The sequence below is a fragment of the Camellia sinensis genome, chromosome 2 (genome assembly GCF_055761805.1).
Source record: "Camellia sinensis isolate YWXY chromosome 2, ASM5576180v1, whole genome shotgun sequence".
NCBI lineage: Eukaryota > Viridiplantae > Streptophyta > Magnoliopsida > Ericales > Theaceae > Camellia > Camellia sinensis.
The window spans coordinates 72,645,813-72,659,870 of NC_138962.1; the positions used below are offsets into that span (position 1 = coordinate 72,645,813).

At 33.3% G+C, this 14,058-nt stretch overlaps 1 protein-coding gene and 1 pseudogene across 1 annotated transcript; both read right to left on the minus strand.

Annotated features, from left to right (window-relative positions):
* Positions 1-2,078: 2,078 nt before the first annotated feature.
* Positions 2,079-4,216, minus strand: LOC114300099 (galactinol synthase 1-like). Its single transcript, XM_082906223.1, has 3 exons — positions 3,687-4,216; positions 2,697-3,545; positions 2,079-2,560 (listed from the first exon to the last, which is right to left on the minus strand). Exons 1-2 carry the CDS (start codon positions 3,951-3,953, stop codon positions 3,390-3,392), a joined length of 423 nt encoding a protein of 140 aa, XP_082762349.1. The 5' UTR covers positions 3,954-4,216; the 3' UTR covers positions 2,079-2,560; positions 2,697-3,389.
* On the minus strand, positions 2,342-3,311 carry LOC114300121 (galactinol synthase 2 pseudogene; annotated as a pseudogene).
* Positions 4,217-14,058: the final 9,842 nt, after the last annotated feature.

The following is a 14,058-nucleotide window of genomic DNA, read 5'->3' on the forward strand; positions in this document are numbered from 1 at the left end:
TATTTCTTCATATTGAATAGAGCTTGCAGGCTCATGTGTTGAGGTCTTGCTAACATATTGAACTTTGAGCATTTACATTGGATTAAGAATTTTAAATTTATCTTTTGATGCATTTGACTGATAGTGTAATAGGTATTTTTTGATGGCACAGAACATTTTCATTAATTTCTCTCCCGAGCAAGCGGTGTAGTAGCAAGAATTTGATGCTCAGGTTTATTTTTCACAACATATACTCAACTGTTAGAGTGCTACAGATTGTTGTTGTTTATTAATTTCTCTCCATGAGCATGTTTCTTGTTGTTTATTGAATTAGTGCTACAGATTGCTACTTGTTGATACTTCATGGATTTTATTTTATGCTTGTTAACTTTTATTTCTGGCTCAGGGGCTTTCAAGTAGGAAGGTCAGAGCAACAAGCATACATTCAGAAAGTTCACAATCCCATATTGTGTTTACATGCGTCATCGAGTCCCGGTGCAAGGTATAATTGAAAATTGGAGTTTGCAATTGCTATCAATTACTATTTGAAATTATCTAACATTTAATATTTTTAGGTTGTGTTTGACTCTATGTATAATAATATATACTGCTAGGATATGTAACCTTTAATTTTTTTGTTAAACAAAATCTTCTTAGTTGCATCATTTTACCCATCATCCATATGCATTTGCAAGAAGCTGATTGTGTTTTTCTTTCTCTTCTTCTTCTTCTTCTTCTTTGAATTAAGCCTAATTTATGTATCACTATGGGTTATAAGTTCATATTTTTATTCACCCAAAAAAAAGTTAATATTTAGTTGGTTCTGAACATGTGTCTTTGTTTTCAGTTAACTATGCCAGGAAATTGAAACTAATTTCATCAGCAGGGAGATTTGTTATCATCAATTTAATTATCTTTCTATTTAAGTTGTTTAATTATCTATACTTATTTGCTAAATGCTTCCGTTGATTGGGAGGTTGATTATTATTTTGCAGTTGGTGTCTTTAGAAAGAAAGGTACCAAACTATATGAAGCAAGCTTGAAGGATGAGAAGCCTTTAGATCAATGGCTTCATTGTTAAATTAAGCAAGTGTTTTAGTAAATAAATTTAATTTTCCCATCATGTTTACACCTTCAAAATATTCTCTAAATGACATTTGATGTAGAATTTTGTGTACAAAGGATATCTGTTTGTATGGAATTATTATTTTGGGTTGGATTATATTTGATTTGTATAGAATTGGATGTTAAAACACCAAATTTTTGTATGGTTGAAACGAAATAGAAATATGTATTATTTTGTTTATATACAGGGTGCAGGTTACACGAAATAAATACAGGTTGTGGATAAATAAATTATAATAAAAAAAACACTAAATAAAGTTTTTGGCAAGTAAATGTTTAGTAGCCAAAAAAGAAAAAGTGAATTTGTTAGTGACTAACCAATTGGTAATCAAAAAGGAAATCAATGTTTTTAGCCACTAAATATTTGGTAGCCAGAAAGAACCCAAAGATTTTTGGTGACTAAAATTTAGTAGCCAAAACTATATAAGACTTTAGGCGACTAAATAGTTTAGTAGCCAAAAATAAATGAAGACTTTCTGCGACCAAATGGTTAGTAGCAAAAAATAAAATTTAATGAAAAATAATTTTTTGGCTACTAAATTCTTTAGTCCCTAAATGTAGTAATGTTGTGACTAAAACTTATCTACGACTAAAATTTTTAGTCGCTAAAAATGAAATTAATTTTATTTGACCACTTTTGGCGACTAAATATTTAGTCACCAAATATCCCATTTCCCGACTACTCAGAGTTTCGTAGCCAAATGTTCACTTTTGGCGACTAATATTTTAGTCGCCAAAAGATAACCTTTGCCGACTAACCAGACTTTAGTAGCCAAAACGTTCACTTTCAGTGACCAAAAATAGTTTAGTCGCCAATACTTTCGCCGACAGAGCATAGGCGACGACTTTGGCGACAAAAAAAATTAGTCGCTAATTTGTTTTGGCGACCAAAAATGGGGCTTTTGGCGACCAAAATTGGTCGCCAAAAGTGTCATTTCCTGTAGTGTTTTTACTAATATAAAAGTAATAGAAAGTGATTTCAATGCTTGTAAACTATAAAAATATGGTACAATTATACATTTCCAAATATTCACATACCCAACCAATACAAATTAATCAAAAACCAAAAGCAATCTCAATCTTTCCTAATTGCACCATCTTCCACTAGGAGGTAGGCCAACTTCAAAAATAGAAGGCCACCCTTCTTAACTTTAAGAAGCCTATACATAACCAAAAACTAGAAAAATAGGTTTAGGCATTAGTATTATTATTGTCTTTAGCTGGCCCCCAAAAAAAGCTAGGCGACAGGTGGGGCGGGAGTGTAATGACCAGCGTTGGCCTCTGACACCATTGTCACTATGACTTTGTCAGCTTCACCTTCAATGGGTGATATGTTAGTCCCCTTGTAATCCAATGATTCATCATTATAAATATCCCACCAGCTCTTCACTAGCATCTTGATGTCTTTTCTATCCATGTTCTCTTCTTTTCCAGTATACCTCCATGGCTTTGATCCCTAGAAGCAAAAAAAAAAAAAAAAAGTAAGAAAGAATCCAAATTACAAATTATTTACTTTAGAATATTGATTTCATTTATTTAAACTAATTTGTGGGAAAGAAGAAAAGACTGGATTATTGATCATGAACACTCACTGCGGCACAATAGTGAACAACTTTCACTTTGTTGAGTTCAATGTTCTCTGGGTGGTGCCAAAGCATGGCCAAAACAAGGTTGTAAATTGGTGGGATAGGCTTGTAGATATCCCCAAAGAACATATTCAAAAAGTCCTGCAAGCACAACCATTTAAGTTCATAACAAATTATTGCCAAAATAATATTTATATATATAGGACACAGATTTTGTATCCCAAAATTCATGCCCCTATCTCAATACAATTTTAACTGCATAGCATTGTTTTGAAAATTTTCTTGTTTCGATATTCTCGCCACATCATGTGAATGAAAATTCAATGAAAATAAAATAATTAGAATTTTAGGGACAAAATATCTTGTCCATTTCGAAAGATCAACTACAATGTATTGGGATTTAATACCAATATTAACTGATATATCAGTAGATATTATTTAATATCGACTGATATATAAGAGTATTGTCGATATTGATATGCATTCCAATACTGTTATTTAAAAGGTGTTCGAATGACAAATTTTGATTATTACCAGCTTAGCAAAAGGGGTAGGCGGGGTGATTTTGAGGGTCTCTAAAAGGTCATCATAAATTGAGAGACCGGGCTCGAACACGAACATGCCAGCATTGAAGTAGAGGGGAGGCTTCGGACCCAACTCTGCTGGCCACTGGACCTTATCAGGACACTGTTGGCAGTACTAAATCTGGTACTGTGGGGTGTGAGACCATGTCTTTTCACAAAAACAGTCCTTCACAGCATAAAAGTAGCCATTTGGATTGTCAAAGAGGTGATCTATGTTTTCAAACACCTGGATGTCTCCGTCCAAGTATATCATCTTATGGTATTCCACAAACTGCAATTGATAACAAGTCAATATGCATTATTTCAGCTAGAAAGATAATTAATTAGTATGAAATAACAAGGAAATTAAGAACTTATACCATGAAATTGTATACAAATTGTTAACTAAAATTTGTTATTATTAGACACATACCTCCCAGATGCGAAGCTTGGAGTAGTTGATGACATAGTAGGCCATAGCAAACTGGGTCTGGTTCTCCGGCGGGTACACCGGCACGATCTCACGGACTATGCATCCCTGAGCCACCAGCATACGGCGGTGTTCCTCCGGCAAATCTGGAAGCACGGCCACCACAAGCGGGTAGGCAGTGTGGACCTTCCTCAGGCCCTTGGCTAGGCCGACCACGCCCTGGACATAGTCACCATTGCCAGCCAAGAAAGTGACATAAGCTCTACTCATCAGGCTCGCGGCCTTGACTAGGCTGGTGGCCTTGGTGGTTGCACTCACAAGTTCAGGAGTTATTTGGGATTTCGCAACAAAGTTTAGAGAAAGAAAGAGAGGTCTAGAGAGAGAGAGAGAGAGGAAGTTGGGAAGTGTTTTTGAGAAAATGAAGAAGAAATCTGGGGATGTTTTGGTGAGTTTTGTGGGTTTTTCTTCAACGGGGGCATTGCTTATTTATAGGGGTTGCGTTGGTGGATGAATCTTCGAGGAAAGTCATGTTAAAGGTTAATAATGCTAGGTATTATGAAAGAAATATCATGAAAAGTCTTCATGAAAATTTTCTACCCTTAGATTAGTTTATAGTGTTTGTAGTGTTCTGTTGTATGTTATGCAATCACCCTTGAATTAGTTTCATGAAATTTTTCATGATATTTATTTCATGATGTGTAACATTACTCGTTAAAGGTTCATGATCTGGAGACGTTGTTTAATTAACTGTTTTTTTGGCATCGGTTTAATGGGTTTGAAATGTCCTCCCCAACGGCATAGGGACAGCGAGTCCTACGGACAAATCTAGGTTTATTATCTAATATCCCAATCAAATCGGACCGTACGCGTGTTAGAGTGGGTGTGGCAATGATCAGATTTGACGGCTATGAGTTTACTCCTCGAATAGAGAAAGTCTGGAAATGGATAATGGGTCTGTGTGAGTGAAAGGATAAACTAATAAAATAAATATTGAATAAATAAAAATGAAAATGAATTACGATGTTGAATGTAATAGCGAAAGCTCCTCGTTAGTGCTCGTTATTGAACGGTGGTATCATATACACGTATTAATTAGTGTATATAAAATTATTTAATTATAAAATTGTAATAACCCTCGTCACTGTTTACCGAATAACCACTGATTACCGTTAAACTGAAACTGATTATGACTGATAAGTGAACTAAATAAACTACTGAACTGACTGACTGAAATTGAAACTGAATTGACTGAGTATGCCTGTTTTACTGTAATTCTATCTGTTTGGTTATTTGATTATCTGTTCGTGTCCTTGTGTTTAAACTGCTAATTGAAGGCCTTATCGGCGACCGAACCGGAAACCGAATAGTGTTTTATGATCATCGTGATTTATGTGAATTTATAGCATATTTATCTGAAAACTGATTTGATATGATTAGATTAGATTAAATATTGATAAATTGCATTGTTACACTTATTCACAATTTTGCCATCCTTAGTGGCCACTACCTAGGACATCTTTGAGCCTTATTTCACTCAAACAAAAACATTTCCTCAGCCCCTTGTCCTTGCTAGCCGACCAAGAGAGAGTGATAGTGAGAATAGTGAATTCAACGTAGAGATTTGGCTTGAATCTTGAAGAATTGAAAGCTTAAGTGCATAATTGAGCCTCTAGACTTGTAATTGAGGAACCTAGGTATGAATTTCATCCTTCTTATTGTGTATTTAAGTTCCTTCTAGCATGGATCATTGTAGTTGAAAGAGTTAAGTCAAGAATTGGTTCATTATTGTTGAATTATAGCTTAATTCATGCATGCATGCCTATATTGTTGAATTTTGAGTTGATTCCATGGAGAATTGTCACATGCATGTTCATAGTTAAGTCCATGTTTTCATCTTGTCCTTGGAAGGAATTGGCTCATTAGAGCATGAAATTAAGCTTTGAAATGGTTGAAATTCATGCATGTTTGCATGTTCTTCATATTTATGAAAATTGGTTTCAAATTGAGTTATTTGTAGCACCCTTGGGCCTCGATTTGACAAATTAAGCTTTGAATCATGTTAAAGTATGAGTTTTGATGTGTTTTCTGGAAAATTGGCCCAAGAGGATCGAAATTTATGGTTTAAAACTTGGTTTTGAGCTTGAGGTTCAAATCTGGAATTTCCAGAATTTGGACTCACGCTCGAGCGGGGTGACTGGCGCTTGAGCGTGGAAATCGTGCTCCTAGCATTTTGTGCTGTTTTGGAGTCTGCTCGAGCGGAATAATTGATGCCCGAGAGGGTGTCGAGCGCCCAATCGAGCATGATTTTCGCCTATCCAGCACTTTTGACTATTTTGCTGAACGCTCGAGCGGGTAAGTATACGCTCGAGCGGAAACCTTTGTCTGCATGTCCGCTCGAGCGGAGTAACCTACGCTCGAGCGTGACCCCTGTTTTCTGAAAAGTCTGAAAATGTTTTTAAAGTGCATCTTTGCATCCTCATCTTATCGTAGGCATTATTAGGCCTAGTTTAAGGCATCTTAATGAGGATATAGATGTAGAACACACCGAGGCAATTTAGGGATTAAGTTATTATTTTCCCAAGTGTGTAGCTTAGTGTGTGTTCAATCTGTAACTGTGTAGGGTTGGCGACTGGGGACGCGCTCTAGCTTTACTGTAGCCCAGAACTCTATGAGTAACAACTGTGTAAAGATATGTTCAAAATGATTATCTTCTGAACAATTGAACTGTACTGCTTTCTGAACTGATACTGTTAATTGAATGAATGTATGTCCTATATTTTGAACTGTACTGTGGCATCCTTAGCAACTACTGTTTACTGTTACTGTTACAGAGATCTCTGTCGGTTCCCTCGTTGGAACCACTACTGTTATTGACTGATGGCCATCATTTACTATTCGGTCTTTTAAGACCTACTGTTTACTGTACTGTTAAGCTAATGGATGTACCACATATGACTAAATGACTGATATACTGAATTAATGAACTGTTTTCATTATTGTAAGGACATTCATTCTTAACCCCTTTACGCATTGTGTTATTCACTGGGCTTTAGCTCACTGCTCATATATATATGTAGGTGTACAGGCACCAGACCGCAGCTAGGAGCATCGGGGTAAACTCCAGTTTTGTCGAGCCAACCTATGTGCCTCAATGCGAGGTTCCGAGCCTGTCAAGCGACGGCTTAGGGGTGTTTTTTTTAATTTCCACCGTCTATCTCTGTATCTGTTTTGTGCGACTGTTTAGACTGTTACTGCACTGTTTAATAGGGATTAGGTCCCTGAACTGGATGATTGTATATATGTACATACTGTTTTGTCTGACTGTATATATATGAATGAAAAGTCTTTTTACATACAGATTATCACATCTCATTGGACATTGTTTAATTACTGTATTGGCTTCCGCCAGCCCCTGTACTCTGTATTACTGTATTACTGTTAAGCAGGCCTTCGGTAATCTCGGATTACTGGCCAGTTACGGTGCTAAACCCATAGGAGCGGGTTTGGGTCGTGACAAAAATATTTAAAATTTTTAAAATTATGTCACATTATCTATTAATGCAGTAACTGATATACAAATTGGTACATATAATATTATTTATTTAAATGTCTAAATACAGTGGTGTTACATGCACTAATTAATATACTAATTAGTATACCAACATATGCAATAACATTACTATTTCAAAATTATGACCTCACCTATTATAAAATTTACAAAGACTCAAAACCTCTAAAATTATGTCACATCATCCGTTAGTGCACTAATTGGTATACAAATTGATACATATAGCATTATTCATCTAAATATAGGATACTGTATGATCATTTAAAAATAATAATAATTTGTTCATTGTCTTATAAGTTAATTTTATATTAATTTAATAAGTGTTTTCATTCACATTTATATTAACAGTAATGATAGAAATACAGAAACCAAATACCTATGCACATAAACTTACTCTTGTATCAATGTAAACAGGACATTAGGCTTAGTGTACTTGTGTACTAATATTTTGTAGTGTGAGATTTCGTATTCAAATCCTATGATCTTTGTGATTCTTCTTTTTCCCAAGTAACAATTAACATCTAGCATCTAGCCTTTTACTAATATATGTTAACATATTAATAATAAACAAAATACAATAAGAAAAATAATATTATTATGTCACTTTTGAAAAGAATAAGATACAAATAGATATGACTAATTATTGTTAAGCTACAAAATATTCATAAATAATTCTGTATTAATAATTGAATTTTAAGAAGCGTAGTGTGTTATTAAAGAGCTCATAAGCCAACAGGGTATTAGGCTAGGAGCAAAATCAACCTTTGGTATCTAACAAAAGAAACCTACTATCCTAAGTAACTTGACACACTTGGTATATATGATCCAAATTGCCCATTTCAACTATTCAAACCTATCTAGGCTTGGTTCAATTAGCAATAGCTCAAATAACATGAGCTCAACCGACAATACGAAGCCCAAGACCTCTAAAAATGGCTTGGTTATCTACCGAAGGCAAAAAACCTTCCCGCATCCTAACCCATTTCAAATGTTGAAGGGTACATTTTGAATTAAATATACTATTATGAAGTTTTGAACTAATTTAAGAAAAGTAATTAAAAGAATTGGACTTGACGGTAATTTGGAGGAAAAAATGATCCTTATTGTAGTTTTTTTAGCTTATGTATACACGGGTTTGCTAGAATGCCTCATTGGTTCAGGACAAAGCCAAGTCCGTATATACAAAAGGCGAGGGAAAGACTCACATTTCATAGTACTTGGGAAATGCAAGTTTGATCAGGATTGGAGAGGAGTGGTGCAAGAAAAATCTGTAAGCCTTTGTTTGGCATGTCATGTTTTATGATTTTTTAGTTATTTTAATTACAAAAAGATAAAATAGACTTTTTAACGCAATAAGATAAAACATCATATTTAACTCATAATTATTTTATTTTTTTTCTCACAAAAGTCAAAAAAGGCAAAAACATATCCCAATTGAAACTTTTTAGACTCAGGCTAAAATAATCAAAAAGCTAAAAAACTAAAAAGTTAACGCACATTCCAAATGAACCCTAAATGGTTTTAGTTGTCATTGTGCAAGTCGTAGGTGGTGAGCAGTTATAGGAGCGTTTTAGAAAGTTGGTAAAAAGTTAGTTTTTTGACTTTTTGACTTTTTTGTAATTTTTTTGGAAAAAATTGACCTTTTTGATAACTTTTTTGTGCTTTTTTTTTTGAAAAAACTTGATAAAAACTCAAAAATTAATTTTTTATCAAGTTCCAAATTGCTTCATAGTAATGAGGAGGTTCTTGTCTATATGTGTAGTGTGGTGGGTGGCTTATGTACGTTATTTCTTCTATCATCTATGAGTCTATTGGAGCTATTCACTTCGATCAATTAACTAAGATTTCAACCGGATACGAAATCATATCTAATGATACTTTTATGGGGATTTTATCCTTATTCAAGATGGTTGTCATTCCTTTTGGTGGTTAGGGTAGGGTATCTTATTACTAATTGCATGTGGGTTAGGCTTCAAATATATGAGAGTAACAATTATGTTGTAGGGGTGTTGAGACCATAGCTTGTCACACGAAAAGTCATTTTTTGTAGAGTATTGTAAGTTGTGACACAACTTACTTCGAAGAGCCACTTACCCATTATAATAAATTAAGGTTTTAGAGATAAAAATTTAACGACAAAATTACTTTTAGGAATGAAATATTTTTATTGTTAAAAAGTGTTATTATTGCATTTTTAGCGATAATTGGACATTTAATTATGAATTACGATTATTTTGAGGCCATAATTTGTCTAAATAAATAAACATTTTTGGATCAAATTATTGTCCGTAAAAGTATACTTTTTAATGACATTTTGAAATTTTTATCATTAAAAGTTTTTTTTTTTGACCTTTCAGAAGATTTTTTTAGTAACTATTCTCACATTGAAAGAAATTGATCCCTAAATATTTTTTTCAATAAATTTTCACTTTTAGAGACAAAAAAGCTTAGTCCCTAAACTTTTATTTATTATAGTGGCCATAGTGTTATTACACAGGATAAGAATGTCACCACACTTGACAAATGAACTTTGTTATGTTTCTGGGTTTGTGAATTGGATTCAGTCGGTGTCATGACATAATCAAAATGAAGGAGTGATGCTTTGGTTATCCGCGAATGCTTCCAAATGTGACCCTCTAGAATTTCTGGTTCTTTCTACGGTCTGTGAAATATTTGTACCAATTGCTTTAATCATATCCAAATGTTAATTTTGTCAATTTTGTTCATAAAATTTGCTATTTGAAGCAATTTCGGACAGTCAGCTAAAACATTAATGGAATAGTAATAAAATATGCATTTGGTATCACTTTGGTATTTTAATTTTGAATTTTGAATTTTGTCTCTATGCCCTTCAATACTACATTTCATCTTCTTCATTAGGGCTTTTTTTTTCTTTTTTTTTTTAGGAGAACTATGAAAACGTAATTCACATGGAAACTAAAAGCCGAACCATCAAGCTATCCCCTGTGCTTTGATATGAATTGTTGTAATGAATTTGGCTGAATCTCAACACATGAATTGAAGATAGACTTTGGTGACACTAGCGCTCTGATTGATTGAGGGATTTAGGAAGGGACTCGGAAATGGAAAAGGAAAATGTGTGTGAAATTAAGAGAAATATAAGTATATTTTATTCACATTTTATCTTCATTTTTCATTTTCTTTCTAAATCCCTTCTCGAATTCCTCAACCAAACACAACGTAAGTGTTTGTTTGGAATAAACTTTTTTAGTCTGACGTTTCGATTTTTTAGCTATTTTAGCCTGACTAAAAAAGGTTCTGCTTGGGATGAACTTTTTACTCTTTTTTTTTTTGTAGTTGATTTGATAGTTGTAAGAGAAAAAATAAAATAATTATGATTTAGATAAGATATTTTGCCCTATTTTGGCCTTTTAGTCTATTTTGTGGACTAAATTAACTCTTATTATCTTGACTTGTTAGTAAAGAATGAATTTTTCCCAAACCCAAGTGAATTGCAAGTCCTGCAATTTGCTTGTTCTGTCAAATGACTAACCACGGTATGGAACCTCATGACCCTCATCTTCACTGGAAATTTTTTTATTTTTTATTTTTTATCCCGATCTCAAGACTTTTTTCACTACACGATCAGGTCAGACACTCCCATAGAAATTTGACTTAGAATTATGAGAATCTGGACAGATTGAGAGAATTTGATGCTTGATTGATTGTGTTCTAGGACTTGAAATTGTGATTGACTTGAAATTGTGATTGTGAACTTTGATCCATAAACAACCATCCAAATTAACAAAGAAACTCTGATTGGAAATATGGTTATAACTTGTTAATCATGGAGATATTAGACAAAATCTAAATGAGATACAGAGCACCAAGGATTCCACCTTTGTTAACAATGAAAATGTATTAGTGTAATTATACATTTCCAATATTCACATACCCAATAAAATACAAGTTAAAAAAAAAACAAAAGCAATATCTTTTTTTCCTAATTACATCATCTTCCACTTTAAGTAAGACAATCCTTCATAACTTTAAAAAGCCTATACACATTTAAAAAATTAAAGAACTAAAAAACAGGATTAGGCATGAATGCGGTTCTTCACTTTAGCCCCTCCAAAAATAAGGCTAAGCAGCGGATGGAGCGGGCATATAATGACCAACACTGGTCTCCGACCGTGCCACCCCTTCAATGAGTGATATGTCAGTCCTGTAATCCAATGACTCATCATTGTATATGTCCCACCAATTCTTTACTAGCAATTTTGATGTCTTCTCTATCCATGTTCTCTTCTTTCCCAGTATACCTCCATGGCTTCGATCCCTGAAAAATACCCAAACAACAAATTCAGCCCTTCAGAATATTGGTTTCATTTAATTAAAATAATTTGAGATAAAACTTAAAGAATTGGATTATAAATGATCATAATCACTCACCGCAGCACAGTAGTGAATTACTTTCACTTTATCAAGCTCAATGTTCTCTGGGTGGCGCCACAACATGGCCAAAACAAGGTTGTAAATTGGTGAGATAGGCTTGTAAACATCCTTAAAGAACATGTTCAAAAAGTCCTGAAAGCATAACCATTAAAGCCCAAATCAAATTAAAGGCGAAACATATATATATACACATGGAAAAAACAAAAAGGGTACTTACTACACTAATACTAAAACAAACATTACAAGAAAAGTGGGCTTAAAAGACGAAACTATTTGCGACGACACACCTGCCGTCTCAAAAAGTCACTTTTTGCGGCGGCACCATTTGCCGTCTCAAAAAAGCAAAGCATTTGCGATGGCACAATTTGCCATCTCAAAAAAGGAGAGTATTTGCGACAGTATTTTCTACCGTCGCAAATACTCTCATTTTTTGAGACGGTATTTTCTGCCGTTGCAAATACTCTGCTTTTTCGCGACGGCAAATGCCATCGCAAAAAGTGCCTTCCATGTTTTTTTTTTTTTTGTTTTTAGTGAATATTTTTAAACTTTTAAATTTTTTTTTTAGATGCATCTTACTTAGATGTATCTAAAAAATAAAAAAATTATGAAAAAATATTTTTTAAAATTAATAAATACATAAAAATACAAAAAAAAATGTATTGAATTATTGTATTTTTAGTATTTAGTGAATTTTTAAAAGATTTTTTTTACAATTTTTTACTTTTTAGGTGTATTTATGTTAGGTGTGTCTAAATATTAAAAAATTCAATAAAAACAATATAACACGGAAAACAAGAAAGTATAATTTTTTCAAAAGAGTTTTTGGAAAACTCTAACCTATCATAGTGATTGTGGTTTTGAAACAGCTTCATATATATACAGTCACAAAATGGTTTGAATAAATTCAACGATGTTTTTCTGTTGCAAAAAAAATTTTAAAAAACGATGTCGTCTTACTCTTTTGATATAACATATCTCTTTTCATTCATTTTTTCATCTTCCTGTCTCTTTGTCTCTATCTCTGTCTCTTCTCTTTATCTCTTTCACTCATCACTCTTCTTTTCCTATCTGTCTGTTTCTCTCTCTCATTTTCTCTATGTGTCTCTCGCCTATCTCTCTTCTCTCTCTCTCTCTCTCTCTCTCTCTCTCTTATCTGTCTATCTCTCTCTCTCTCTTGCCATCTCTCTACTCTCTCTTTCTCTCTCTCTCACTCATCTCTTTTCGCTCTATTTCTCTCTCCTTTTGTCTATCTCTCAGTCATCTCTTGTTTCTCTCTCTTTTTCTATCTCTCCCTCTATCTATCTCTCTCTCTCTTTCTCTCTTTTTGTCTATCTCTCTCTTCCTGTCTCTCTCTCACTCATCACTCCTCTCTCTCTCTCTTTGTCTGCTTGTCTATTTGTCTATTTCTCCCTCACTATGTTCGCCTTGCTCACTCTCTCCATCCCATTTTCTCTATTTATCGAGCTCCTTCTCAATTTATCGATCCACTATAAGAAAATACACTTTTAGCAACCACTTTGTCTCTCACTCGCTCATCACTCTGTCTCTGTCTCTCTCTCTATTTCTCTTCTTTATCTGTCTCTCACGAAATTAAAATATTTTTAAAATATTTAAATATTTAAAATATTTAACTATGACCACCACCACTACTGCCACTACTACTACCATTACCTCTTATCTACCATCGCCACTCTATCTCCTCTACCACTACCACAACTTCACCACTAATCTCTTTTGTTACCACCACCACTACCACGACCATCACCTCTTATCCACCACTTTTACTATCGCTTCCTTTCCTCTACCACAAAAAATTAGTTCATGATTTTTAGTATCAAAAAAAAAAAAATGAGCCGCGGAAAAATATTTTTTATTAAAATATTACCCCTACTTCTTCAAAATAAAAAAATAAGAATTTTTTTTCATTAAAATAAAAATGAAACAAATAAATTTTCAACCTTAGTAATTAAAAAAATAGAAAATAAAAAAAAAATTCATTAACTACAAAAAAATAAATTTATTTTAACAAAAAAAATTTCATTTTCCCACTCTTTAATTCCCCCATTTCTTTTCCCCCTTTTGTTTCTCACGATCTCAAATCATCAATCTCCAATCCCTTAAACAAAAAATTCCCAATTTCAAAAATCCCCCAAAACTTACCCCTACTTCTACCAAATAAAAAAATAATAATATGCCTATTTTCATTTTTTAGAAAACACTTTTCAGAAAATTCTACATTCTTATTTTTTGTGTTTTTTTTTTTACTGAATTTTTTTAATATTTTAAACAATTTTTTTACTTTTTAGACACACCTAACATAAATACACCTAAAAAGTAAAAAAATTGTAAAAAATATCTTTTAAAAATTCACTAAATACCAAAAATATAAAA

Coding starts and splice junctions, on each gene's coding strand:
- LOC114300099 (XM_082906223.1), bottom strand. CDS start 3,953: ATGAGTAGAGCTTATGTCACTTTCTTGGCTGGCAATGGTGACTATGTC. Junction 3,546..3,686: donor CCAAGCTTCGCATCTGGGAG/GTATGTGTCTAA, acceptor TATCAATTGCAG/TTTGTGGAATACCATAAGAT.